General features: G+C 42.6%; 1 protein-coding gene across 4 annotated transcripts in view; it reads left to right on the top strand.

The window, feature by feature from the left end:
* The window catches only part of cd2ap (CD2-associated protein), a 241,382-nt gene that overhangs the window by 20,474 nt on the left and 193,346 nt on the right, over positions 1-27,562 (top strand). For 2 of the 4 annotated variants that reach the window (XM_078542068.1, XM_078542067.1), the window contains exon 2: positions 7,177-7,337. In XM_078542068.1, coding sequence (XP_078398194.1) covers positions 7,177-7,337 — 161 coding nt within the window. The remainder of the gene's footprint in view (positions 1-7,176; positions 7,338-27,562) is intronic. The other 2 variants (XM_078542070.1, XM_078542069.1) reach the window with 2 other exon arrangements.

Raw genomic sequence — 27,562 nt, 5'->3', positions numbered from 1 at the left:
AAATGTGTTGGCACAATCCTTGTCTAAAAAGGTAGGGGCTGGTAGTTTTGATTGACAATATAATAAACAAATCCCAAGAGAGATAAGCCAAGTCTTTGACTTCCTTCCTGGTTTGACAGTAAACCAAAATCTTGAACTAGAGTTTTTGAAATAGAGGAAGAAAGTGCTCTTTCTCTCCTTTGTTAGAAAATCAGTTAGGAAATACTGAACTGCAAAGTGAAGCAAAGCCCTTTAACATGGCAGAGCTGGTGTAATAATTTTATATAATAATATAAAGTAATAATAGGAAATGGGAATGAGATTGAATTATACTGATAGCTATATAATATATTCATCTATTTCACCCAAAATAAAACAATCTTCTCATTTATAGTTGACTTTGTCTTACAAGTGTTTCTCAATGTTCCTTCTGAGAGATGGGAGGAATGAATGGGATTGTGTGTGTGGTAACAGTATGCAATAAATGCAAGAAGGATCTTATTGTTATGTACCCCCCAACCTGGTCACTACATATTGGGCAGTAAAGGCAATATAATGGTCACAGATGCACGTTTTGCTTATAGGAGAATCCACTTGGACTGAATCTAAGGTGCTACCTTGTACAGACCTGAGATTTGTAACACTAACTTTATTTAAAAATGTTTGTCCTGCAACTCTTGCCTGTAAAAAAATTCATCACACTATCTCTTGCTGCAGTACCTCTGTGCTTGTTTAGAAAGCCACTCCTGTAGCAAAAACAAAGCAGGCTGTCATTGTCGCAAAATAGTCTTTTAAATTGTGTTTTTAAAAAATGCCCAAAAATGTAAGTTGATTAGGCTTAGAAATGACTTCCTCATCTTTTTCCTTCTCAATTTTCTTGCATTTTCTTTAGCCAGCATTGACTCATTGCCAGGTTATGATTCCACAGTGCTGGTTGCCCTTGAGCGCCTACTTTTAAATGTGTTGTTTTCAAAAGGAGGAAAAGAAATGACTTTCATTTTATACAGCATCTTTCCAAATTCAGGTAACTCAATGTTCTTTACAGCCAATAAAGTGCTTTGAAGTGTAGTCACTGTAGTAATTTCGGGAATGCAGTGACCAGTTTACACATAGTAAAGTCCCACATTCAGCTATGAGTTAATGAGCAGATAATCCATTTTACTAATGTTGTTTGAGGAATAAATATTCACCAGGACACTGGGCGAATTCTCGTGTAGTTCTTTGAATTTTCCCTTGGGGCTTTGACCTCATCCCAAGAAGGCAGACAGGGCATGCTTTAAAGTTTCACCTGAAGCATTGCACCTCTAACAGTACAGTAGTACTCCCTCATTACTGCCTGGAAGTTCAGCACAAATTATGTACTTGAGTTTCTGGAGTAGAACTTGAACCCAGAGTCTTCTGACTCAAAGGTGAGTGCAACGCATTGAGCCATGACTCCACAGCACAATTTAAGTGTTGGCAGGCAATTTGACCACGTGGCATTACAGCCACGCCTAATTCTATCCTTATGTGATCTCCACACACACTTGCACAGAAACTGTGGCTTTCTTTTTGTTTGTTCATGAGATGTTTTATTTGCTGACATGACCAGCATTTGTTGCCCATTCCTAATTTCCCTTGAGAAGATGGTGATGAGCCACTGCCTTGAACTGATGTAGTCCATGTGGTGTAGGTACACCCACTGTGCTGTTAGGGAAGGAATTCCAGAATTTTGATCCAGTGACAGTGAAAGAACGGTGATTTATCTCCAAGTTAGAATGGTGTGTAGTATGGAGGGGAAATTGTAGTTGGTGGTGTTTCCATGCATCTGCTGACCTGTTTCTAGGCAGTACAGGTCATGAGTTTGGAAGATGCAATCAAAGGAGGTTTTGTGTGTTGCTGCAGTAGATGGTATCTTGTAGATGGTACACACACTGCTGCCATTGTGTACAGCTTTTGGAGGGAGTAAATATTTAAGGTGGTAGATGGAGTGCCAATCAAGTGGGCTGCTTTGTCCTGGATGGTGTTGAGTTTCTTGAGTGTTGTTGGATCTATACTCACCCAGATGAGTATTCCAGCACATTCCTGCCTTGTGCCTTGTCATGGACTGGCTGTGGGGAGTCAGGAGGTGGGTGACCTGAGGTTGTAGCCACTATATGTAATATATATAAAATTTATATGGCTGGTCCAGTTAAGTTTTTGGTCAGTGGTAAGCCCTGGGATGTTGATGATGTGGGATTCAGCAATCGTAAGGCCATTGAATGTGATGGGGAGATTCTCTTATTGGTTATGGTTATTGCCTGGCACTTGTGTGGCATGAATGTTACTTGCCACTGATCAACCCAAGCCAGGTCTTGCTGAATGGTTGGCTTCAGCACCTGCATCATGAATGTTATTGAATACTATGCAATTAACAGCGTACATTCCCATTTCTGATCTTATGATGGAGGGAAGGTCATTGATGAAGAAGGTAAAGATGGTTAGGCCTAGGACATTGCTTTGAGGAATTCCTGCAGCAGTGCGCTGGGGTTGAGATTATTGGTCTCTAACAATCACAACCATCTTCCTTTGTACTCAGCATGGCTCCAACCAGTGAAGAATATTGCCTTTAATTCCCATTGACTTAATTTTGCTAGGGCTCTTTGATGCTACAGTGTCAAATGCTGCCTTGATGTCAAGGGCAGTCAATTTCACCTCACCCCCTCTAAACCAGAAGAGGTTACTGCTATTGCAATTCACCAGTAATTAGCAAGTTGCAAGCAGCCTGGATAGGCTGGTGCGAGGGACCTATGGACAATGGAGTCCAACAAAGATGTTGATAATTGTAGTGGTTTAGTGTATGCTTGATATTTTGGAAGTTAAAAATGAATTGCAACATGCTATGACTGAATGATGAGCAAAAGGTGGAGACAAGAATGTCCTGATGATGATGATGCCTGGGTGAGAAAGAGAGAGAAGGTGACACAGTACACCTTGCTGCCAGGATTTGGCATATTTAGACAGGAAATCATCATCACTTGTTGCCAGTAGAAAGGCACTCCTTGTGTGATCCATTGCATTAACCTCAAAAAGCTATTCATCTCTCGATGCATTTACCATCTGCTTTGCAAAACATCACTTGCAAATCTTGACCACTAAATGGAAAGAACTGCATGAAAATGGTAGACAAACACCCAATCTTCCACAAATGTCCACATTTACAGATTGTCACTCCATTCTGTCCTGTTGATTTGCTGATCACTCTGCCCCACTTCTTTGTGCCTGGAGCTCTTCACACGTGAACCTAACTGTTTAGTCCTATGTGCTGCTACCTCAGTTATCAACAGGCTGAGAGTTTGGGGTGGCTGGGGCTGTGCAAATCAAGGCCTCAAAAATTGAAGTGGCATTGTCTCAATGATGCTGCTGTTTCAGGACTTGCTTATGGTGTCATGTCACTTGTGTATCCAAAAAATAAAAAAGTTACTTTTATATAGCGCTTTTCATGGCCACCTGACGTCTCAAGGTGCTTTACAGCCAAATAAATACTTTTTAAAGATTGTAATGTAGAAACCGCAGCAGCCAATATGCGCCCAGCAAGCTCCCACAAACAGAAATGTGATAATGGCCAGATAATTTTTTTGTCATACTGATTGAGGGATAAATATTGACCTGGACACTGGGGATATCTCCCCTGCTCTTCTTCAAAATAGTGCTATGGGATCTTTTACATTCACCCAAGCAGGCAGATAGACTGGCAAACCAAATTTCCAGTAACTGTGTGGAGGACTGAATTCAGAGTAGTTTTGCTGCACTAAACTGAAGAGTGGAAAGCTGAGTTTATCAGTTCATAATATTTTGTCATGTCTATTTGTGTTCTTCAGTGGTAAACCTTACCTTTAAGCGTGCTGCAACGGTAAATGTAGTTGAAGCAAATGAAGTTGAGGTTGAAATGTAGTTGTAGTGGAACCTAATGTTACAATGCCGTTGCACAGAAAGCTATAATTTTCTCTTTTGTTGAGATTATTAACAGCATCCATTTTGTATTTAAATATTCTGCACCTACTCTTTGTCTTGTTTTCAATCACGTGCAATCATTTGGTCAAAATATGTTGTTATGCTTTGGATAAATGAATTGTGAACCACTTAATACAGTCTTTATTGATGTTAAAATGTATTTACATATCCTCTTCAGTGGTTCAATCACTTATGATAAAGCTATCTTTGAGGATTTAGGCAACAGCTAATGTGGGAGCACTAAATGTGTGTATGTTCTTAGAAATATTTGCCATAACTAATTGGCAGAGTGTCTTGAGCAGACATAGACCATTTGGTCCTTCGGCCTGCTTTGCTATTTTATAATATCGTGGCTGATCGGACTGTGGTCTCATCTCCACTCTCCTGTTTGCCTGCCCCATAACCTAACTGGATTTTACAAGAGGACTTGACTAGAAATTTCATTATATAAATGGACTTCTAAGTGAGGGATTTTGGAGAAGATGAAAAATAAACATCATCCATAAGCAATACTTTATCTTCACATCATAAATAGTGGACCGTTTGAAAAGAAGTTCCTATTCCATCAGTGAAACTACATTTCATTACATTTATGAAACAATTGCTTTTAAAAAGTGTCATACATCGTCTGCAATTGAGGTTAGCTACATAATGCCATGTAATGCAGCCTGAAAAAACAGTTTCTTAGAATAAATACAGCACGATTAGACACTTTCTAATGTGCTACCGTTGACTTTCCTGTGATTTTTTTCATGCTGCTCACTTTGACCATAAAATTTAGCTGCATGACTTGTACTGTAGATTTGATTGTTGCCAGTAACAAAGTGTGCTTGTGTTTTAGGCTGTTTATCATGTTTAAGGTATTACATTGCATATGCCAGATAGGGGCATTTTGTCAGAAATGCTTTGTCAATTTAAACCGGGGCTGGTAATGAATGTTTAACCTATGTTTTACGACCTAAATATTGCATTAGGTTCTGTTTCATCTTCCACCTTAAAGCAAAAAGAATGATGCATCATGTATATGAAACAAAGTGGTTCCTTTATGTATATCTTGGATGCTGAAAGAAAATTGCTCTTGGATATTTAATGATCACACTGTCCTCTTGTCATTGTGCTTTCTAGTGTTTTGCAAGAATCTGCTAGATTCCATTGTCCAATTCAATTTTATACTTGCCTCACAGCAGTTGTAATAAAGAGGCAAAGCAGACCATCAAAAGAGATGGTTCTGGTTAGCCTCTGATGACAACCTGAATGCTTGTGGCTGCTGACTAGCTGAGCTCCTCGGTTCCACAAGTAAAGTATGGGGAAGCAGCTGTCACCAGCCCATGTGGATTGTTGCTTCTTTGCACCACCCCCCTGCCCCCCCCCAATAGAAACTCAGGAAAACAGCACAGTGATGTGTAATCCTTTGGTTTCTGCTTTTGCGAAAGGCTGTTGTGTTCAGCATGTCTCCAGAAAAATATTAACGGTTGCACCTGGCTGCTTCTTGGACTTCTAACTTTGCTCACAGTACTATTTTGTTTATGTTGGTGCTTATTCAGGTCTGATTTGATTTTCTGGTGACTAACATTGCTGAGTTAGCTCCAAAGTTTACGTTACTAAATCCCTTGTCTCAGCAGCAGACCTAGTTCTTTTGCTGAAAATTGGATTTAATGGTTTCAAAGATGGGAGCTAGCTGGATGCCATGGTCTGACCCAAATAAACACCAGTATGGAGGCAGTTTATAATACATGTAGGAGAACTTTAAAATTTTGGTCTTGGCAAATTAAACAGTGGTCCAGGGAAATTAGTTGGTGGAAAAATTGTTTTAGCTATTTAGTGATTGGGCTGTTTATTGGTTGCTTGTTTATAATTGCAAAATGGGCTGAGTCATGCTCTTGTTTGCTGGTATAAATGTTGCAAATTAAGCTATTTGGAATGATAGAAGTAAATACTCTATCCCCCTTCAATTATTTAAATGTGAAATTCCTAACAGAATAGGCAATGTAGTGCTCTACAACATGGCATTTAGGATTGCTTTGCCAACATGAGGGAGGAGAAATAAATGAGCATCCCACACCTAACCTGATTTAGTGAACTAATTTTGAAAGCATTTGTAATTTGACCTAACTTGAGTTCGGCTTCCTTTCACATATTGCAAAACGGTGCTGAAAAGTTGACTCATGGTGTGCTACAGAGAGAAGCTGCAAGTGGTTTTGGGTGATTGTACAATGTTACTTTCCCAGCTGCATTTTGGAATGATGTAAAGGTGACCAGCTTTGAAAGTATAAACTGGAAACAGAGACCGACCGACATCCACATCTATCCTTTTGCTACTGCAGTCATAGTTTTGTTCTTGTGACGCCCCACAGAATAAATGTAACACTTTTATCGGTCCTGCCAGTTAACTGAGATCCGTTAAATTTGCCTTTTCCTGTGCTGGTACAAGGAGTTCCACTGTGCTGTGGGAATGGACCACAAGGTCACAGGCTAAGTGGTTTGTAGTCACAAATGGAATCTGATTATCAACTAAGGGAAAGCAAGAATTAAAATCAGTTAACCATTGTGAATGTTTTCCTATCTGAATTACTAGGGAAAGTAGCTAAAAATTGATGTTCAACCTAAAGGATACTGTGCCACACAATTAAAATCTGAGCAACCCAATTAATGGTCATCTCAGTGTGAAAATGCACCACCTGGAACATCACACTCGTATAGATCTGAGAAATTCCAAGTTCACTTGCTAGTTGATACTGAGTTTGCTGACTTCAGCTGAGTACTGGGGGTGTGGGCTACATACGGTCTGAAGCTTTTCTGAGGCAGGGAGGAAGTAATGCTCCTGACTACTTTGGATAATTTGCACTACAATGCATCCACATTAGCTGAGCGCAGAATTCAGCTTGGCGGTGAGCTATTAGTCCCTTCTCCCATGATTGAGTAAGTTGTTGGCAGGGGCTGACATATTTAGATCAGGCACTTTGAGATAGAATGAACCACAGGGTGATTCATCACCTTGTAGAGGAGTGGCATAGTTTGTACACTGAGTGTATTTACTTAAGAATTATAATGCATCAGCCATTTTAGAATTTTGTATTGACAGCTGGTAAACATAACTTTGTGTACGCCACTTCTCCCCACCCTTCAACTTGCTTATTTTCGCAAGAGAAAACCCTTTAACACTGACTTCTAAATAGGAATAGCTGTTTCTGGTTTGACTAACTGTATTTTTGTTTTATTTTTCAGTGGAAGTTACTGTGGAATATGATTATGAAGCTGTTCAAGAGGATGAACTCACACTAAAGGTTGGCGATCTCATTAGGAATGTAAGAAAACTTGAAGAAGAAGGGTGGTGTGAAGGAGAGTTAAATGGAAAGAGGGGGTTATTCCCTGATAATTTTGTCAAAGTGAGTAAGGAAAATAATGCTGGAGCAAATCTATTGTGCTTTTTTTTAGTTAATGGAAAAGAATACGAGAGCATGAACATTTTTATACTTTGACTTTGTCCAACAGTTTTAAGATCATGCTAATAATCAGCAACATAATGTAAACAGTTAACCACTCGTATTGAGTTTGAAAGGGCAGAAGCTTTTCTTCAGTTTGTTTTTATGCTCATTTTGGTTATGATTATATGTCAGCAAACAGCTTATGAAAACTCATTGTTGTATGAGCTATGTAATATGTTTGCAAGTTACGGTGATGGCATTGGATATTTTCTTTCAATTCACATTGTGTTCCTGAATAATAGGTCTCAAAAATGTAATGTACATTTTGGCGTATTTTTGATTCTTCATACACCACTAATGTGAACTTATGCATTGGTTGCATGGGGGATGATTGCAGGGTTGCAGAAGAAGATAAATAGTTTCTTTTAAAATTGCTTTCTGATGCCATTTATTTAAAAACGCCTTTGTGATCTCTCTTGTTCATTAACTCCAGCTCTGTTGAAAGAATATCCACTCAAGTTACATATTAGAACTGAGAAGTTGGTATTGACATACCACAGATGTGGAATCTGGACCTTCATTCATAAGTTAGCTCAGAGCAAGATGGCCTGCCACATAGTTGGTAGCCCGCAGTGATGAAGGGAGATAAACCTGGTGTTCAGGGCATTAAGCCTTCCTGACCCAGTGGTCATTTGACAAGTGGTATTTCTGACCTCTGCTATTTACTCAGGTTGTTGGTGCATATGCTGTACTCTTTTAGGTCACCTGAACGTCCCTCCTTTACATGGCTGATTTCAATGGCAGAACTTTCTGGGTTTGTGGGATGAAGAAATATTTTCCATCCAAGGGGAAGTCCTCTTCAATTCCATCACAGTATCTTTACAGTGCAGAAGGAGACCATTCAGCCCATCGAGTCTGCACTGGCTCTCTGAAAGAACATTCCACCTAGTCCCACTCCCCTGCCTTATCCCCGTAACCTTGCAAATTCTCTCTTTTCAGGTAGCAATCCAATTTCCTTTAGAATACCTCGATCAAACCTGCCTCCAGCACCCTTTCAGGAAGTTTCTTCCAGACCCCAACCACCTTGTGGGTGAAAAAGTTTACCCCGCATCACATTTATTCCTTTTGCCAATTATTTTGAATCTGTGCCCCCTAGTTATTGACGCTTCCTTGAGTGCGAACAGTTTCTCACTATTTACCCTGTCCGTACCCCTCAGGATCTTAAATACCTCTATCAAGTCTCCTCTCAGCCGCCTTTTCTCCAAGGAAAACGGTTCCGACCTCTCCAGTTTATCCTCATAGCTACAGTTCTTCATCCTGGGAATCATTCTTGTGAATCTCCCCTGTACTCCCTCCAGTGTCTCCTTATGGCTTTTGTATGTTCACTTTTTTTGTCCTCCCTTGATCAGAAGCAAGCAAGAAGTGTAATAAATATAATGTATTTAGATTCCATATGGATACCTTTTGACAACCTTACTATAGACTGCAAGAATCCACTCCTGTTTGTCTCCCTGCTTCTATGTTCTCTTAACCCTTCACCCATTTCAAGATGAAGCCCAAGAGGCTGGACCTGTACAGAATGTTAATATTCATTCATAGGTTAGTGCGAAGGTAGTTGGCCTGACATCTATCTTATAGGCATAATTAGTTAATTGTCATTTCCTGACATCTTTCTATGGTGAAGATAGTTCTAAGGCCTGTTGGGAACTTCACTACATTTAGAGGTTCTTGGCAACAGTTTGCAGTATATATCCTTGATGTCATGTCATGTATAATTCTCACTCCAGTCCAATCTGGCAGCACAGGAACTCGCTATTTTATATTCTCAGCATGTACTCATTCTGCAACTTGGTCTCAATAACAATATTTTTATCTGGTGCACTTTTTTAGGTTGACATAATATCAATTATTTTTGTGTATTCTTTATATCTGCTATGTCTGGGAGTAAAGAAAGAGTTGAGAGAATTTATCAGTTAACTTGTGCATTTACATTGCTTGTTCAGTAACTTTCATCAGGACTATTTATGCCTCAGAAATTAGAAGTATCTGATCTTGATCCTTTCTTCAGTAAAAAGAAGTTTTAAGTTCTGTAAATTATTCTTCCTAATTTAGAGATCCAAGATGTAGAATAATCTTTGATGGTATTAACTAAATCCTTTTGAAGGTGGGGTGCATAGAACTACACAAGGCATTCGAAATGTGATCTTGCCAATGTTCTGCATATGGCTTGAATGACATTTTGTTTAGTATTCAAATGCTTTTGATGCATCCTTGTGTTTCATTATGTCTTTGTGTTTCCAGGAAACCTGTTGTGGATGATCAGCTATCGCACCCGCCTGATTTTTGTTTTTATTTAGATAAGAAGGAAGTGTGGCTAATTGGAAAGCAAGTTGGCTTCTTAACTAAATTTGGTGTTGGGCTAGATGCAAATTTTGGCAAAAGCAATGTATAAAAAGTAACTCATTGCGTTTTTATTCACACAGTATACAAGGTGTGCTAATTCTGTGGGTTGGATTTTACCGAACTCTATATTGCCTTGATTTTTAAAAAATTCTTTCACAGGACTTGGGTGCCACTGGCTAGGCCATCCCTAATTGCTCTTGTGATGAGTCGTGCCACTTTGCAGTCTATCTGGTGTAGGTACACTCACAGTACTGTTATAAGAAATCTGTAGTACAACTTCATGGTCTCCAGTTCTAGTAAGCACTATATACTTTTCGACCAATAAGCAATGCATGATATTGTTCACTTGCATCTAATTTAACTGTTGCAGTTGGAGTTGCTGCTTGTTTAAAATTTTCAGTTTGGATAGCCTCAAAAAATTCTTTGGTTTGCCTTGTAAAGAGAGGGAATTGCTCTGCCTAATCATACTAACCGTAGATTTAACCAAAATATATTTAGATGAAATCGAAATTCGTTTTTTAAAATCCTATTTGATTTAATTTTTCAAGTTCTATTTTCCTTCCTCCCTATAATGGTCACCGGACCACGAGGCCTAGTATTAGAAAATTTGGTTGTGAAATGCTTCACATATGGAGCTTGAATTGAAATTCAAATAATTCTAAATCTACTGGAAAGCCATCATACACTTACTCAATCATTTCCACAAGGATCTTTAGTAGGCTGGAGAGACATGATATGACTTTTAAATCTGTGTGGACTGTTCCTCATAACCTCAGCTCTTCGGAAGAATGTTGATAGCATCCTGCACATTTGGCCAGACCTTGCTGGAACAGGGCATCTTACAGCAAACATTTTTCTGCACCATCTACACCCAAATTCTGTGTGTTGTAAATTTGCAGGAAGTGTGATAATTGGTTCAATGGGGCATCTTGGACCTGGGTAATAATGAGACCAACAGTGTGGGCTGAATTTTGCCCTTGACGGGCGGGCCCGGCCGACTTGGTGGCGGGCGGGTAGCTGATCTCCATCGCTGAAACGGGCCGTGCTGCCATTTTGCGCGGGCGGACCAATTAAGGCCCGCCCAGCGGGTTTGCGACTCCCGTGTACATCAGGAAAATTCAAACAGCGGCGGGCGTGTTCAGACCGCCGGTTCCAATGGGGAACCGGCAGTCTGTATAAAGAGCAGCCAGGCAGCCTCCTTTAGGCTGCTCACCATGGCCACTCATAGGAAAGGACATGATTTGAGGGCAGAGGAGGAGGGGGGAGCAGGCTGCAGGATAAGCCAGCGGGGGGCCACTGTGCCCCTCGGTTCTCAGATACCTGCCTTGCTGTCCTCCTCGAAGAGGCGTTTAACTATCGGGATGTCTTGTTTCCAGAGGATGGGAGGAGGAGGGCCCCCCACGTCACCAGGCAGGCGTGGCAAGAGGTGGCGGTGGCTGTAAGCACCCATGATGCTGTGCGGTGCACCAGAACACAGTGCCGCAAGCGCTTCAATGATTTGCTGCGCTCCGGAAGGGTGAGTACCATATCCATCACTTGGCCATTTGACCCAGCAGATAGCCTTAGCCTTTGAGCATCCCCCACCCTCCACGTCTTAGTGTTGTTACTGCATTGGGCATTTGGCGCACCCTGGGTGGGCAAACAGATAGTGACCATGCTTACATCAGCCTTAGTGGTTGAGGAGAAGATGGGTTCTCCCTGCAGCATATGTTGGTGTTTGTTACATTTGAGTGGTCTGGGGGCACCCTGCAGGGGAGGCAGCTAGACACATACTCATAACTCCAACACATGTCATATTGATGGTGATGAGATGGTGGAAGGGGAGCCTCAAGGTGTTGTGGCCAAGAGCCATCTGCTGGCCTTGGCGCCGCACCTAGTTACGCCTCCTTGCCATGGGCGCTAAGATCCGTATGTTATTCAAAGTGATGGACGCCGAATGTGTCCAAGGTGTCCGTTGGGGGAGGGGTTTGGGACCAGCCATACTATCTTCTGGGGACCGATCACCAAGTAGTGTGGTCAGGAGCCGCTGGAGGCCTCAGATGGGCCACTGTGGTTGGGGTGCGACGTGCGTGTGCAGAATACATGAGCGAGCAGCCCCAATAAATGCTCTTCTCTGTTCTGCAGGCAAAAACAGAGCACAATATGAGGGAGCGGCAGCGGACTGGTAGTGGGCACGCCGTGCTGCAATGCCTCACCACCTATGAGGAGCAGGCCATGGAGCTGGGGAGGCGGCAGGTGTCGGCGAGGCTGGGGTGCAGCGGCCAGGTACTTGAGGGCCACAGTCCCATCCACTCTGTCTCCCCACCATCCAAAGCACTGATGATTGCTGCAATCGTTAATGCTGCAACAATGCTCATTCACAGACTGTGACACTCAGACATGTGGGTCATACACAAAGGTCCCTCGGCTCCTTGAGGATGCGCATCTCTAGCACCTTCCAAAGTCGCCTTATCCTATTTGTGACCACTATCCCCATGGCCTAACATGCCATGGCATTGCTGCGGCACACCCAAAGACTTATTGCATCTTAGAAGGGTTTGTGCCTCCACAACCCTTTCAGCCAGTGCGTCTCACATTACTCTGTCCAAAAGGTCCTCAGCACCTCACCTGTCAACCTCATGGCACTCAACTTAAATAAATCCACCACGTTAGTCATCCCTGCACCGGGGAAATGTTGCCTTCTGTCCACCCGTTCTATGCCCCTCATAAGGGTACGAAGGTCAATAATATGACCTGTCAATCTCCTGTGCACCACGGCAAATGTCGCAGGTGTTTGCAATGTTTCCTCATAACTCCAACTCTCCAGGCCAGCATGCATCCAGATCAGGTACCTCTGCGCACTCCCCACTCCAATGCCATCCCTCCCATGAAGCGCATGTCACAACTGGACACAGAAGTGTAGATGTGGCCTCGACAGCGTTTTTTGCACTTGCAACATGACCTCCCTTTTCTTACATTCTATTCCTCGGCTAATGAAGGCAGGTCTGGCTTCGACCTTGTTAAATGTCTTATGTTCCTGTTCTGCTACCTTAACGGGTCTGCCCAGCAAGGTCCCTGTAATCGTCATGACTTCGCACAGTCCTACCATTACTCATGTATTCCCGTACCTTGCTTGTCTTGCCCAAGTGCTTAACCGAACACTTATCCACATAACATCCATGTGGCATTCCTTAGGCCATCTGACCAGCCTGTCTGTATGTGTGTGTAATGTTTGGGCCTCCTCTTGACTATTTACCACCCCACCAATGTTCGTCTCCTTAGGTGAGAAGGATGAGCGACTTATGAGGCTGGGGGGGAAATGGATGAAAGGTGTTACTGACTGAACACTAACTGATGCAGTGTCCTTGTTGTTAATTTCAGCATCACCACCGCATGGCCGCCCCCAACACACCCGGAGCTCCCCCTTCACACCTGAGGGCCAAGACTTGCAACTTGCGTCACATCCTTTCAGCCAGCCAGGCACCAGCGCAGCAACAGACACTTCGGAGGGGAATATAACGTCGGTTAGTGTCCCGGGGCACAGTGGAGAGGGTGTTTCACAATCGCTGGAGGAGATGGTAGGGATAGAGTGTGCTGATGGTGCCAGCAGCCAGAGGACTACAGGGGACCAGGCACATGCTGAGTCTGGCAGTGATGATGTGCCTCTGGAGATGTCAGCAATGCAGCAGCTGCAGGACAAGCGGCCGGATGCGCAGGAGCATCTGGCAGGGTTGCATGAGGGTGTGTTTCAGTTGGTCTCTGTGGTGGAGGAGTCCAGGCAGAGTGTCAGTGAAGGCATGAACCTCAGAGCCGAGCTTCAGGCTTCCTCCACTGAGAGATTGGCGACTCTCATGGAGAGGGGCTTCAGTCGGATTGAGACTCTTCTGATTGGGTTACGCTCTGACCTGCAAGCCCTCACAGCGCTAATGGTCACAGGTGGTCATTCGCAATGTGGGAGATGTTCTGGGCACCAAGTGCCGCCGCTCGGTGCCCATCCATCTGTGGTGAGCAGGGAGGTCCAGTGTGACCTCATGTCGGCGCAGCAGCTGCCTGTCGTCACTCCGAGCTCCTCTCAGGGCACTCTGGATGAGGGCAGCAGCTCCTCCACCCCTCTGCCAGTGACCGTTGCATCTGTTGAGGCTGAGACAACTGGAGAGGTGCCAGTTCTGGAACTGCCCCCTCCCTCCCAGGCAGAGCTATCACAGGCTCCATGGGCCAGAGGACGCCGACCAAGGTCATCGAGCCCAACAGGACAGCAGAGTCAGCAGGCTGTCTCACAAGCCACTCCGAGCGATGGGGCAGCACCTAGACGTAGCACCTGCAAATGTAAGCATAAGGCACGTTAGGCGCTCCATGGGTATGTCACTGGTGATTTTGTGTTGGCCCTAGATTAGGGAAAATATATTTGTGTACATCTGAGCGACGCTTGTGTTTTATTTTGGTGGAATAAAGTCCATTTTTCTGACCATGGCTGAGGGTGTTTTCTTTGTGCTGCATTTGTATGTTTCACAGACCTCTCATGAGTGTTTGAGTGGACATTGATGTTTCTGTACTACGCCCTTAGTTGCAGCTAATGAGGTGGAAGATGTAGCACCTAAGTGCCACATGTGGAAGCGCCAGGCAATGCTGGTCCTGCTGATCCATGTGTGTGGAGCTAGCTTAAGATTCTTTGGATTAAATTGTCCTGGGTGTCCCTGCCTCCTTGGTGTAGTAGCGGGTCGGCGTGCTGCCCCTCATCATTGCCCTGTGCTTCCTCATCCTCTGGCCCACTGCTGGATTCATCCTGTGCAGCCTCAGCCAGTGCGTCAAGCTCTTTATCGTCAATTGCATCCCCCCATTCCAGCGCAAGATTGTGCAGAGCGCAGCATGCTACCACTATCACAGACGCAATCTGGGGGGTACTGGGGTGCACCCCCTGAGCGGTCCAGGCAACAGAAGCGCATCTTGAGAAGACCGATGGCTCTCTCCACCACAGGCCTTGTGGTGCCCTGGCTCCTATTGTAGCGCTCCTCAGCTTCTGTTCTTGGATCGTGGAGAGGCATCATGAGCCACCTTCTGATGGGATAGCTCTTGTCACCCACCAGCCAACCATCCAGCCGAGCCGGAACACTGAAGAGCGCTGGAACCTGGGAGTGCCTGAGGATGTAGGCGTCGTGGGAGCTGCCTGGGTACCTTGCACAAACTTGCAGAATCTGCATCCTGTGGTCACACACTATCTGCACGTTCATGGAGTGGAGGCCCTTCCTATTGACTAAGGCACCGGGCTCACCTGCTGGTGCCTTGATGGCCATGTGTGTGCAGTCTATTGCACCCTGGACACGGGGGAAGCCAGTAATAGTTGCAAAGCCTCTGGCTCACTGTGTCTGGCTTGCCTGGTTGTAGCAGAAGTGGATGAAGGTCAATGCCCGTCTGAACAGAGCGTCTGTAACCTGCTTGACACAAGTGTGGACAGCTGATTGGGAGACACCGCAAAGATCACCCACCGAGCCCTGGAAGGAGCCAGAGGCATAGAAGTGGAGGGCAACTGTGACCTTGAGAGCCACTGGCATGGGGTGTCCACCCACATAGTTAGGGGAGATCTCAGGGCTAATCATCTGACAGATATAGTTAACTGTCTCCCTTGACAGTCGGAGCCTCCTTCGGCACTGCATCTCAGTCATATTGAGGTAGCTGCTTTGCCGCCTGTGTACCCTGGCAGTAGGATAGTAGTGTCCTCTGCGGCCCCTTCCACCTTGGACAACCTCTTGGCCCTGCGACCCTTGTGCCTGCACCTGGCCTCCCAAAGGTGGCTCCCCTGGAGGCTGATTATCCAGTCCTGGCCTCCTCCTTATTCTATCCCTCCCTTCCTCCTCAGAAAAGCTGCCTCCAGTGGAGATGTCAGAACCCATATCCAGGCTAAATGGAGGCCTCCGGAAAGCTGCAGGCCTGATAAAGATTACTGACTGCAGACTGCTGCGCTGAAGCTTCAAAGTACATGGAAAGCTATTGGAAATCGATCTGAACTGGTAACAATCACACAGGCAAGTTTAAAACACTTTCTGCATTAAATACTCCAGGAAAAACATGAACAACCCCTCTGAGCCCACATATCCCGCCTGTGGATGAGGTTTGTTAAAAAATCAGTTACCCGCCTGCCCGTTGGGCCCGTGCACCGAGCCGAAGTTCACACGGGCGTCTCAAAATCGGCTTCAATTGCTGAGTTAATGGCCTTAACAAGGCCTTTAATTAATGGGCGCGCGTCGCGCTTCGTGGCGCGTCTGCCCACCTAAATATCACGATGCCGCGCACTGACGTCGGGACGCTTGCGCGATGTCAGCGCGCAACATTTTAAGCGCTGACGTGCAGGCTCTGTCACCCGCGCGTCAGCCATAAAATTCAGCCCTATATCTCTCTCCAGATTTAAGGGTTGGGAAAGAAACAAATTAGTCAAATCAGGTACAGGAAAAGAAATAGAGAAGGAAAGAAAGATTGTAGAAAGAAAGATGAAAAGCCATTTTGATATTAAATCTGGAATTTATCTATATTTTTCACTTCGTTTTAAAGTTTCTTCTCATGGGAATGGTTCCACCATTCAATAAAATCATGGCTGATCTGTACCTCAATTTACTTGAATTTAATCCATATTCCTTGGTCCCTTACCTCATGAAAATATGTTGATCTCTGTCGTCAAAGGGCCAATTACCCCAGCATCCAGAGGCTTTTGGTGGAGTGTGTTCCAGCTTTCTACTACTATGTTTTGTAAACGTGCTTCTTGATTTTATTCCTGAATGGCCTAGCTCTAATTTTAAGATTACGATCTCTTGTTTTGGACTCCTCAGCAGACTAAACATTTTCTCTGTATATGCTGTTTTGAATTCCTTTGTGATATTACACACCTCCATTAGATCACTGCTCACCCTTCTAAGCTCAAGGGAAAACAATCCAAGATTTTGCAACTTGTTAGCGTTTCTTAATCCTTCAGTTTGGTACATGACTGCTGAATCTGTGCTGTACCCGCTCCAAAGCCAGTATACCCTCCCTGAATTTCTATATCCAAAATTGAACTTGGTACTGTCAATGGGATTTTATTAATGCTGTACAACAGAAGCACCACTTCCTCCCCTTTTTATTGCAGTCCTTAAGATAAAGGCCAACATTTTATTTTGCTTGCTTTTTGTACCTGCACACTTAACTTTTAGTGATTTGTATACATGAACATCTAAATCCCATTGCTCTTCTACAGCTCCCAGTATCTTGCCATTTAGAAAATACTCTGATTTGCTGTTCTTGGATCCAAAGTGTTGACCACAGGAGTGTGCCACAATTTTGCCTACTTGTTTCGTCTGCCTACATTCATTTAATTTCTAGCTCCCACTTACTCAATTTATACCTTAAATGAATCTGGCCTTTAGCACTCTCAACTGTTAATATAATTTTTATACATTAAAATTTGGATACACTTTGATTACTTCTTCAGTTCACCTATAGTTGACTTAATTTGGTCATTGGGTAATTCCTAGTTCTTGTTTAGTTTGACATGAAGATTAGTTTTAACTCCCATGATTAGCCATTGCATTTTAGGCTTTGCAGTGTTTCTTTTGTTTTGGAGGGTTATATTATCTTTCTGCATCTCCTATAATATATTGAATTTTAGGACTTAATACTGTCAAATTTTGTTATACAATGATCATTAAACTTGAAAGTGGATGAAGAGTTCAAGTAACCAAGTATGTGCTCTATTCTTTGGCTTCATGTGGTGGACAGTAAGCATTTTCAACATTTCTGTGTCTTGCTCATTTTTGTTGCCTTAGAGTCTCGGTACCTCTGCAAAATTTATTTTCCTTTGAAATTTTTTGTCTTTGCAAGTGTTCATTTGGCATTCATTGTGTTTTTTCTGTTTCTGCTTTAGTTATGTCACAATCACAGACTAATGTCCCTATTCTGTCAACATTTATATGGATAGTGTTGGTTAAAACAGGCATGACCTGCAGAAATGATAGTCCTGATCATGAAAACCTATAAATGGAAATAATCTAAAGATGGGTTTTGATGATTTCAGGTCGTGAGGCTTTGATTGTTTCCTTTGGCAGCTTGTTCCATTGTGGGATTGTCCTTGGGAAGAAAGATTGTTGATATCCTCTCTTGGAAACAGATGGTCTTTGTAGTTTGTGTGGATGGCTATCTTGTGGTTTGTCATTGCCAGAGGGCACCAGGTACTTGTTACTGTCAATTCCCACAGTCCATTCCACGTTTTATAGAACAAGGTCAGTCTGTTTTTTCCCTCCTTTATTTTATGATTCCCATTCCAATTCCTTGGTCAAGGATGCAACACTGGTGTGTTTCCCACACTGACTCATGCATAATTGGGTAGTCTGTCTTGGGACCACTTCAATCTTATTTATATCTCTTATGCTATGAGGATCCCACACACAACTTGCATACTCCAGGGTTGCATAAATAAATGTTTGGTAAGCTATAACTCTGATATTTTTGTTGCAATATCATAGATGATCCTCCTCAGAAATCCAAGAACCCTGTTTGCTTTGGATGTTATCTGCTGAATGTGGAATCCCCATTGAAGATTATTTTTAAGATGAGCCCGCAGGTATGGTTGTGTATCTACCTGTTAGAGAATTTGATTACTGAACTTAAAGCTGTTTGTGGATCCTTTCAGTTGGCACTGCATATGACGTGGCATTTTTTGGCTTTGAATGCCATCTCCCATTGGTCCTGCCATTTTTATGATCCTTTCGAGCTTTGCTCCTGAATTTCTCCCTTGTTCCTTGATCTATAGGCAGCATTTGAAAATCACGCACAAGTTCAGTGGTAATTTGGTGTGCAGAACTTGGGTATTGCTGAAAAAAGAGACAAGTCAAAGCTTTTCATCTTGCACTCATCAAGACACTTCACAAGAATACCAACACTAGGGGAAAACAATGATTTATACTGTATGAGAAGAGGATGCTGATTGGTTGGCAGGAGGACTCTGGTAGAGGCATTGCCATGGTAAATGCACCAATTGGATGGTGACTGATAGTTAACTGCCAAGCATTGTTTGAAATTTAAACCAGGCATCTTTACCCTGATTGGTCAGGACATTGCCCTGAGGAATGAGTCAATGAACAGCTGTCACTTATGTTGTTTAACTGAAACAGGTGCAATGTGTGTACATGTTCTTTTCTGTCTGCAAAGAATAGGGCCCAGTGTATTAATATATGTAGCTTCCTGTGCACACAAATGTGCTACACTGCAAGCCTGACTGGCGATCTTAAATTGGTTGTCAGTGCAATTCCTAGCACAATGTTGTCCAATCACAGAATCACATCTAATGTGGGGTGCTCTTTTGAGTTTTGCAAGCATGGGCTAGTTGGATATGGTCTGTACCTTACCCATTGTAAACAGCGGCTGGGACATGCTGTTTGATACGAACCGCCAGTCTTTGGGACATTCTGCCTACATTTCTAGCATCATACTGGCACTGAAATTCAACTAATTCCTTAACATACTAGTGGAGAAATCCGCTAGGGGATTCTCTACCACAGTCTACTGCAAGCCTACCTTTGCTGGTCACTAAACACGTTGGGATTCTTACAGTTCCACACGCTATAAGATTGGCCTTAACAGCAAATTTGTAAATAGGGCCCAAGCCATTTGCTCACCATGCAAGTTTGATGCTGAAATTGGGCACATCAAAAGCATCCTGCGAGATAATGGCTTCCCTGATCAGATCACTTCACACTGTATATCATGGAAATTCATAAAAGGGCTGAAGGCTGTCACTTTTGGCCCTAAAAAGTGCCCAGTTTACCTCGGATTACCCTGGAGGGTAAGATATCTCAAAGATTTGAGCAACAGGTGCAGCTGTTTCACGCTGCTACAATGCAGCAGCAACACGAGTGGTGTTCACCACTAACAGGATGCTACCGTAAAGCCAAAAAGACGTTCTGCCTATCAGACAAATGCATAATGTGGTATATGAATTTCAGTGGCAATGTGATGCTAGGTATGTAGGCCGTACATCCCAAAGACTGGCGGATCATATCAAACAGCATGTCCCAGCCACTGTTCGTAATGGCAAGGTACAGACCGTAACTAACTAGCCCGTGCTTGCAAAACTCAAAACACAGTGTCCAACTGTGTCAGCAAAGTCCTCCTTACGAACATCTGGGGGCTAGTGCCAAAATTGGGAGAGTTGTCTCACAGACTAGTCAGGCAACAGCCTGACATAGTCATCCTCACGGAATCATACCTTACAGATAATGTCCCAGACACCTCCATCACCATCCCTGGGTATGTTCTGTTCCACCGGCAGGGCAGACCCAGCAGAGGTGGCGGCACAGTGGTATGCAGTTGAGAGGAAGTTGCCTTGGGAATCCTCAACATCGACTCCGGACCCCACGAAGTCTCGTGGTATCAGGTCAAGCATGGGCAAGGACACCTCCTGCTGATTACCAAGAATAGCCCTCCCTCAGCTGATGAATCAGTGCTCCTCCATGTTGAACATCACTTGGAGGAAGCACTGAGGGTGGCAAGGGTGCAGAATGTTCTCTGCGTGGGGGACTTCAACGTCCATCACCAAGATTGACTTCAAAACAAAAACAGAAATACCTGGAAAAACTCAGCAGGTCTGGCAGCATTGGCGGAGAAGAACAAAGTTGACGTTTCGAGTCCTCATGACCCTTCAACAGAACTAAGTAAAGATAGGAGAGGGGTGAAATATAAGCTGGTTTAAGGTGGGGGGGTGGGGGGTCCAAAACCACAACCTCCCCCACTTCTCCCCCCACCCCCCCACCTTAAACCAGCTTATATTTCACCCCTCTCCTATTTTTACTTAGTTCTGTTGAAGGGTCATGAGGACTCGAAACGTCAACTTTGTTCTTCTCCACCGATGCTGCCAGACCTGCTGAGTTTTTCCAGGTATTTCTGTTTTTGTTTTGGATTTCCAGCATCCGCAGTTTTTTGTTTTTATTACCAAGATTGACTTGTTAGCACCACTTCTGACCGAGCTGGCCGAGTCCTAAATTACATAGCTACTAGACTAGGTGTGCGGCAGGTGGTGAGGGAACCAACAAGAGGGAAAAACATACTTGACCTCATGCAAACCAACCTGCCTGCCGCAGATGCATCTGTCCATGACAGTATCAGTAAGAGTGACCACCGCACAGTCATTGTGGAGACGAAGTCCCGCCTTCACATTGAGGATACCCTCCATTGTGTTGTGTGGCACTACAACCGTGCTAAATGGGATAGATTTCGAACAGATCTAGCAGCTCAAGATTGGGCATCCATGAGGTGCTGTGGGCCATCAGCAGCAACAGAATTGTACTTGAACACAATCTGTAACCTCGTGGCCTGGCATATCCCCCACTCTATCATTACCATCAAGCCAGGGGATCAACCCTGATTCAATGAAGAGTGCAGGAGGGCATGCCAGGAGCAGCACCAGGCACACCTAAAAATGAGGTGTCAGCCTAGTGAAGCTATAAAAAGGACTACTTGTGTGACAAGCAGCATATGCAGCAAGTGATAGACAGACCTAAGCGATCGCGCAACCAACGGATCAGATCTAAGCTCTACAGCCCTGCCACATCCAGTCATGAATGGTGGTGGACAATTAAACAATTCACTAGAGGAGGAGGCTCCACAAATATTCCCATCCTCAATGATGGAGGAGCACAGCATATCAGTGCAAATGATAAGGCTGAAGCGTTTGCAATAATCTTCAGCCAGAAGTGCTGAGTGGATGATCCATCTCGGCCTCCTCTGTAGGTCTCCAGCATCACAGATGCCAGTCTTCAGCCAATTCGATTCACCCCATGTGATATTAAGAAACGGCTGAAGGCACTGGATACCGCCAAGGCTATGAGCCCTGACAACGTTGTGGCAATAGTACTGAAGACTTGTGCTCCAGAACTTGCCATGCCCCTAGCCAAGCTGTTCCAGTACAGCTACAACATTGGCATCTACCTGTCTATGTGGAAAATTGCCCAGGTATGTCCTTGTTCACAAAAAGCAGGACAAATCCAACCTGGCCAATTACCGCCCCATCAGTCTACTCTTGACCATCGGTAAAGTGATGGAAGGAGTCACCAACCGTGCTATCAAGTGGCACTTGCTTAGCAATAACCTGCTCACTGACATTTGCTTAATAATCCTCAGCGTGCTAAGAATTATGCTGACAACCAATTTAAGATTGTCAGTCGGGCTTGCAGTGTGGTACATTTGTGTGTAGTAGAAACTATGTATAGTAACACACAGTGCCCTGCTCTTTGCAGACCAGAAAGAATATGTACACACTATGTGCCTGTTTCAGCTAAACTAAATAAGTGACAGCTGTTCGCTGACTCATTCCTCAGGGCAATACCTTGACCAATCCAGGGTCAAGCTGCCTGGTTTCAATTTCAAACAATGATTGGCAGTTGACTGTCAGTTACTGTCAGTTGATGCATTCTCCACGACAATGACCCTACCAATCAGAGTGCACTTGCCAACCAATCAGCACTCCCTTCTCGTACAGTATAAATTGTTGTTTTCCCCTTACGTTGGTATTCTTGCGAAGGGTCCTTTATGAGTGTAAGATGAAAAGCTTCAACATGTCTCATTTTTTCAGCAATACCAATTCAGTACTAAATATTATTCAGGGCCAATAATCTTCCCCAATTAATTTGGTACACTCTTTTGAGCACCAGTGTTTCTCGTGACCTTAATGCTAGTATGGAAGATTAATTTGCTGACCATCTTGGTTTCATTTGGAAGTGAGTGAGCCACAAATTTTACTAGAAGTTTGTTCTTTGGTTCCATCATTTTAGTTACATCTTCAACATGAAGTGAGCTTCGCCTCTTTCTATATTAGACTTTGCCTTTTGAAGCCACCATTTCCATTGTTTGTGCATGTGTGAATGCCATAGAAAGATTAAAATCTGTTGTAGCCTCTTATCCTCCTTTGGCAAGGAAGACTAACTGTAAGGAGATTCCGACAAATGCATGGAATTGTCACAATTGTTACCTTGCAGGTGAGATTGACATCGTTTTGAAAAGTCCATTGTGATGATTTTGGTGAACATAAATGGAGAATCTATACAAGATTGTTGATTGAAGCCCATTAAATGCATTGATGTGCCTTAGGCAACACACTTCCACTTGCTTTTCTTATTTATAGGATTTTGTGGGTTTAGAGTTTTGAAAAAAAGGGCTATTTTAATGCACTTGCATCATTGGCTAAATCCTAATTCAGAATAGTTGTACAGATGACAAAAATACGCTAGTCCTATTGTCATGAAGTTATTAATGTATATAATATTTTGGAAAATATTTTTCTTCTAAAATAGAGGTTTAGTCTGCGGGTATGTCTTATTGGATTAAAGCCAGCTAGTCTGGGTGCTTTAATGGGTACTAGTTTTGATATCTAAGAGAGATAGTGTGCATTTGCATTTTTTTGAATAGAGTATTCAAGAAGTGGAGTGAAAACTGCTGCTTTTCTAGTAGCTACCAAGCAATATGTTTATATTACTGATAAAATTGGTTCTATGAAAGGTGTTTCATTGTTAGAGAGGCTTAGTTCAGAGGTTGTTGATACAATGAGAATTAACATTCAATTGGGGTGGTCGGGATAACTTCAGTTTTCGGGTGTGCAGAGCAGAGACAATGTGAGATCAAAAGGCAGCTGTAGGCCTCCAACTGGCTCCACAGGAACCAAAGTGAAAATAACCTCATTTTGAATTTGTATGGTGACAATGCTTTGCCTGGTGTTGGTTAAGTCTGTGGGTTGCTGTTGCCTTAATGGAGTTTAGTTTGGGAATTTGTTAAAAGCTATGATAGTAACTTGTAGCCTGTGTAAATTAATAAAATGTTTTACTTAGTTTAATGTAAAGCCTCAAGAACTGGTGGTCTGATACCTGAATTTAGAGTCGCATCTCAAACATAACACTTAAAATTATAGGTTATGACAGTTGTTTAAAGTTTCCTTTTGAGATTTTTAAATAACTCCGCTTTACCAGCTGCATCGGTCATAACACATATCAGTTGCATTTGTTAATGTTTGTCTAAGTTCAACGTTAAACATTATATGTGTTGTGTTTGTGTGAGAACGTAACATTTAATTCAAGTTGATGACAGTTAAATTCTTATGAAAATTTAAATAGTTTAGGCCTAAAAAGTAAGAGCTCTGCGATCCAATAATTCTCTGTAAACTATATAAGCACTGTGCTGTATATCTTATGTAATTAATTCTGTGAATCTGCTTCCACCATCCTTTTCAAGTAGTGCACTCCAGATTAAAACTCGCTGTTTACTTTTTGTATTCTTCTTGCTGCCTTTTTTTTTGCAAGTTGAGCTCTACATTAAGAATCTACATTCAGATGCTAGAGTGTGTTCTAAGTCCTTTGCACCCCCACCCCTACCAAAAGCTGTGGGCTTTTGATTGGGTACAGGTCCATGGATGCCACAGTAACAAGTGAACCTTAGGAGTTTACTCTAGTGCATTTTGAAATTAATTCTAAGTGTTGGGGGGGGGGGGGGTGCTTGGGGAACTGGTTAAATTTCTTTTTTGAAGTGTATCTGATAAAAATAAACAAGAGGCTAACTTATAGCTTCTGATACCCGACACCACTTACAACTGGTATCAAAACTGAGAGGTTATAACTAAAGAAAGACTGAACAGTTTGGGGCACTTTTCTCTACAAAAGAAGGCTTAGTGGTCTTCTAATAGAGGTCTTTAAAATTGTGAAGGGGTTTAATAGGATAAATGTAAAGAAGATAATTTCCACTTGTAGAGAGCCCAAAACCAGGAGATATGAATCTAAGATAGTCACTAATAAACCCAATAGTGGATTTAGGAGAAATGTCTTTACATTGAGAATGGTGAGAATATGGAACTTGTTGGACATGGAATTATTGAGGTGAACAGAATAGATGCATGTAAGGGAAGCCAGATAGACACATGAGGGAGAAAGGAATACAAGGATATATTAATAGGGGGAGTTAGAGTAAGTTGGAAAGAGGCTCTGTAGGGCATAAACACCGGCAGACACCAGCTGGACTAAATGGCCTGTTACTGTGCTGTAAAATTCTATTCTATGTACTTAACACACACCTTAAAAGCAATGGCCTAGTTTCAAATACATTATCAAAAATGTTCAAATTCAGCAACGTACTTTCCTTCCTGTTGTATGACCTAAGGTCTCAGTCTCTATTTCTGCATCACCTTCGTAATGATGTGGCTAAATCAATTATTTTTCATGGGAGGAATCTTGGACATAGATTTTCTACCTTATGATTATGACCCTTAAAACAGCATTTTTTTTTGGTAATGTACTGCATGTAACTAATTTTTCTTTGTTCTATCATAGTATAAAAGCTTTTGAGACTTTTTTTTACTTTATAAACAACTTATCAGTGGCAGCTATACTTTCATTCAGCTTTTGATTTGGAAGGGCTAATAAATACAGATGCATGTGCAAGACCAGTTCAAGGGACTGTTAAATCGCACTTGGCACACCTTCGAGTTGTAGTACAGTTTCAGATGCCACGTCCACAGAGTGTTTGCAGTAGTGGAAAATGTATTTGGTAGATGTCCTGCACAGCTGTTCTGTAGAATTTTCTTTGTTAGAAAAATCAAAAAAAAAGTAAGTCGATAGGTGTGATTTGCTTTTTAAAAAAAGAGGTGATTTATTTGGAGGAGACTCTGATGAACAGCTAATCCTAATAATTCAATCTCCCATCATCTGTCTTGGAATACAGGTTTTGCAGCTTTTAACCAGCTGCGCAAATCTGGCTGTGCTTCATTTAGCTTGTGCAGTGCAAGAATGATTTATGTCTATGTGCCAGCAACCTGAGCACCTGGTTGTCATTGGAAGCATTGAAATTGAATTTCAATTATTTTGGTTGTAATAGCCAAATTGGATCTGCTCAGCAGAAAATAATGAGGCTTCATTTGGGGCCTTCTAATTATTTTAGAGAATGTACTGAACTTCTCTTACAGCCTTGGCATGTGCATTTCAAACATAATATTTTGTTTTTCTCGCTTACTTTGAGGGGGAAATGTCAAGTAGAAAATCGATAGGAATAAGTGACGAAGAATGCAGATGTTCGAATGGATTAGGAAAAACAATAGGTTAAAATAAAATATGGTATGTTTACATTTTTCTCCTTGTCACAAGACATCATAGGTTATAAAGCACCTGCTGATAAATATATTTAGAATCTTGTGCAGTTATCCATAATTGGAAAGCACAATGCATTGATAAGGCTAAGGGGGATGCGGTGGTATAGTGGCATTGTCACTGGACTAGTATTCCAATGACCCAGGGTAATACTCTGGGGATCCAGCTTCGAATCCCACCATCGCAGATGGTGAAATTTGAATTAAATAAAGATCTGGAATTAAAAGTCTTATGATGACCATGAAACCATTGTCAATTGTCGTTTAAACCCACCTGTTTCACTAATGTCCTTTAGGGAAGGAAATCTACTACTCTTACCTGGTCTACATGTGACTCCAGATCCACAGTAGTGTGATTGACTCCATGAACAAATACAAAAAAGGGTAGACGAATCAGGAAGACTGGTGGATTTGGGGCTTCTGGGAGTCCTGCCTAGAAGGACAAAGGAATGGGCAGAATGTGTGTCTTTTTGGCTGCAAGAAAGCTCTCTTTTGATGCTAGGGAAGATTGGTGCTTCAGCTGTCAGCCAGATTGAAATTGAATTTTGGATTTAAAAATCTGAACCACAAGGAATAAGAAATGGGAAGATTAAGCAAGCAACATATTTTTGTGGATTTTTAAATTCTTTCCCGGGACGTTGGCGTCACTGGCTCGGCCAGCATTTATTGCCCATCCCTAATTGCCTTTGAGAAGTTGGCGATGAGCTGCCTTTTACATCTCATTTACATGTTGACAATAGAAAATTTAAATAGAAGAGAAAACGCACAATTAGAAAGTGTAGGCTGAAACAGAAAAATCATTGAAAAGTGTACTTGAATTAGATTATTAGCCTTAGTAGCAATTTTATTTAAAATTGCAATGTGCAAAAAAAACCTGAAATGTTTCAATGTTTATTTATATGAATAAATCTGTTTTGTTCACTTATGCTCTGTATTGCCATTTGGAAGGTGGTGGGGAGATGGATGGCTGTTTGCAAGTCATTGTCAGAGTGACTCCATTGGGAGCACTTTGCCATTTGGTCAGAAGATTATGGGTTTCAGTCCTATGTCAGATTCAAATCTATAATCTAGACCTGTTTTTGTATTATGAGACTCATTTTGGCATGACTGTTTCTGACGAACATGCCTTGCTGATCTGGCTGCAATCCAAGGTAAATGTGCCAGGTTTACTTGTTCAGGCTGATGTTCCTGTGCATTGTGTGTCTGGGGGTTGCGGAGATTGTGTTTGGCAGGCAGAGGACAATAAGTTTGTGGAGGGTTGAGCGAAAAATAACCTAATTTCAAAATTTTACAAGTTTAAATTGTGTTTCAATAAAATGTCAGGTTAGTGGACTACCCAGAATGCCATTGCAACTTGAATCTGTCATTTGTTACAAGTTAAAGTAACTGAATGCTTCCTGACTGCTTGCTAAATCCTTTGAGCTTCTATGGGCAAAGGGTGGGCGGTGGGAGAGTGAAGCCAATCATTGGTCAAGGCTTATTTTAAAGGGAAGGATATGTAGTGATGTTTTATAGTCACATAGTAATTAAATTGTGATTATTTGATCCTCATGATGCATGATCAAACAAAGTTTTAATTGTGCTTCTTATACTTGGTCATTATTGTGTTTCATGAAATATCACAGAGGAAGGAATGGACTGTACATTTATCACGTACTGAGATTTA

Source organism: Cetorhinus maximus, chromosome 5, assembly GCF_964194155.1.
Source record: "Cetorhinus maximus chromosome 5, sCetMax3.hap1.1, whole genome shotgun sequence".
Classification (NCBI taxonomy): Eukaryota; Metazoa; Chordata; class Chondrichthyes; order Lamniformes; family Cetorhinidae; genus Cetorhinus; species Cetorhinus maximus.
This window is presented reverse-complemented; position numbering and strand designations above follow the sequence as displayed.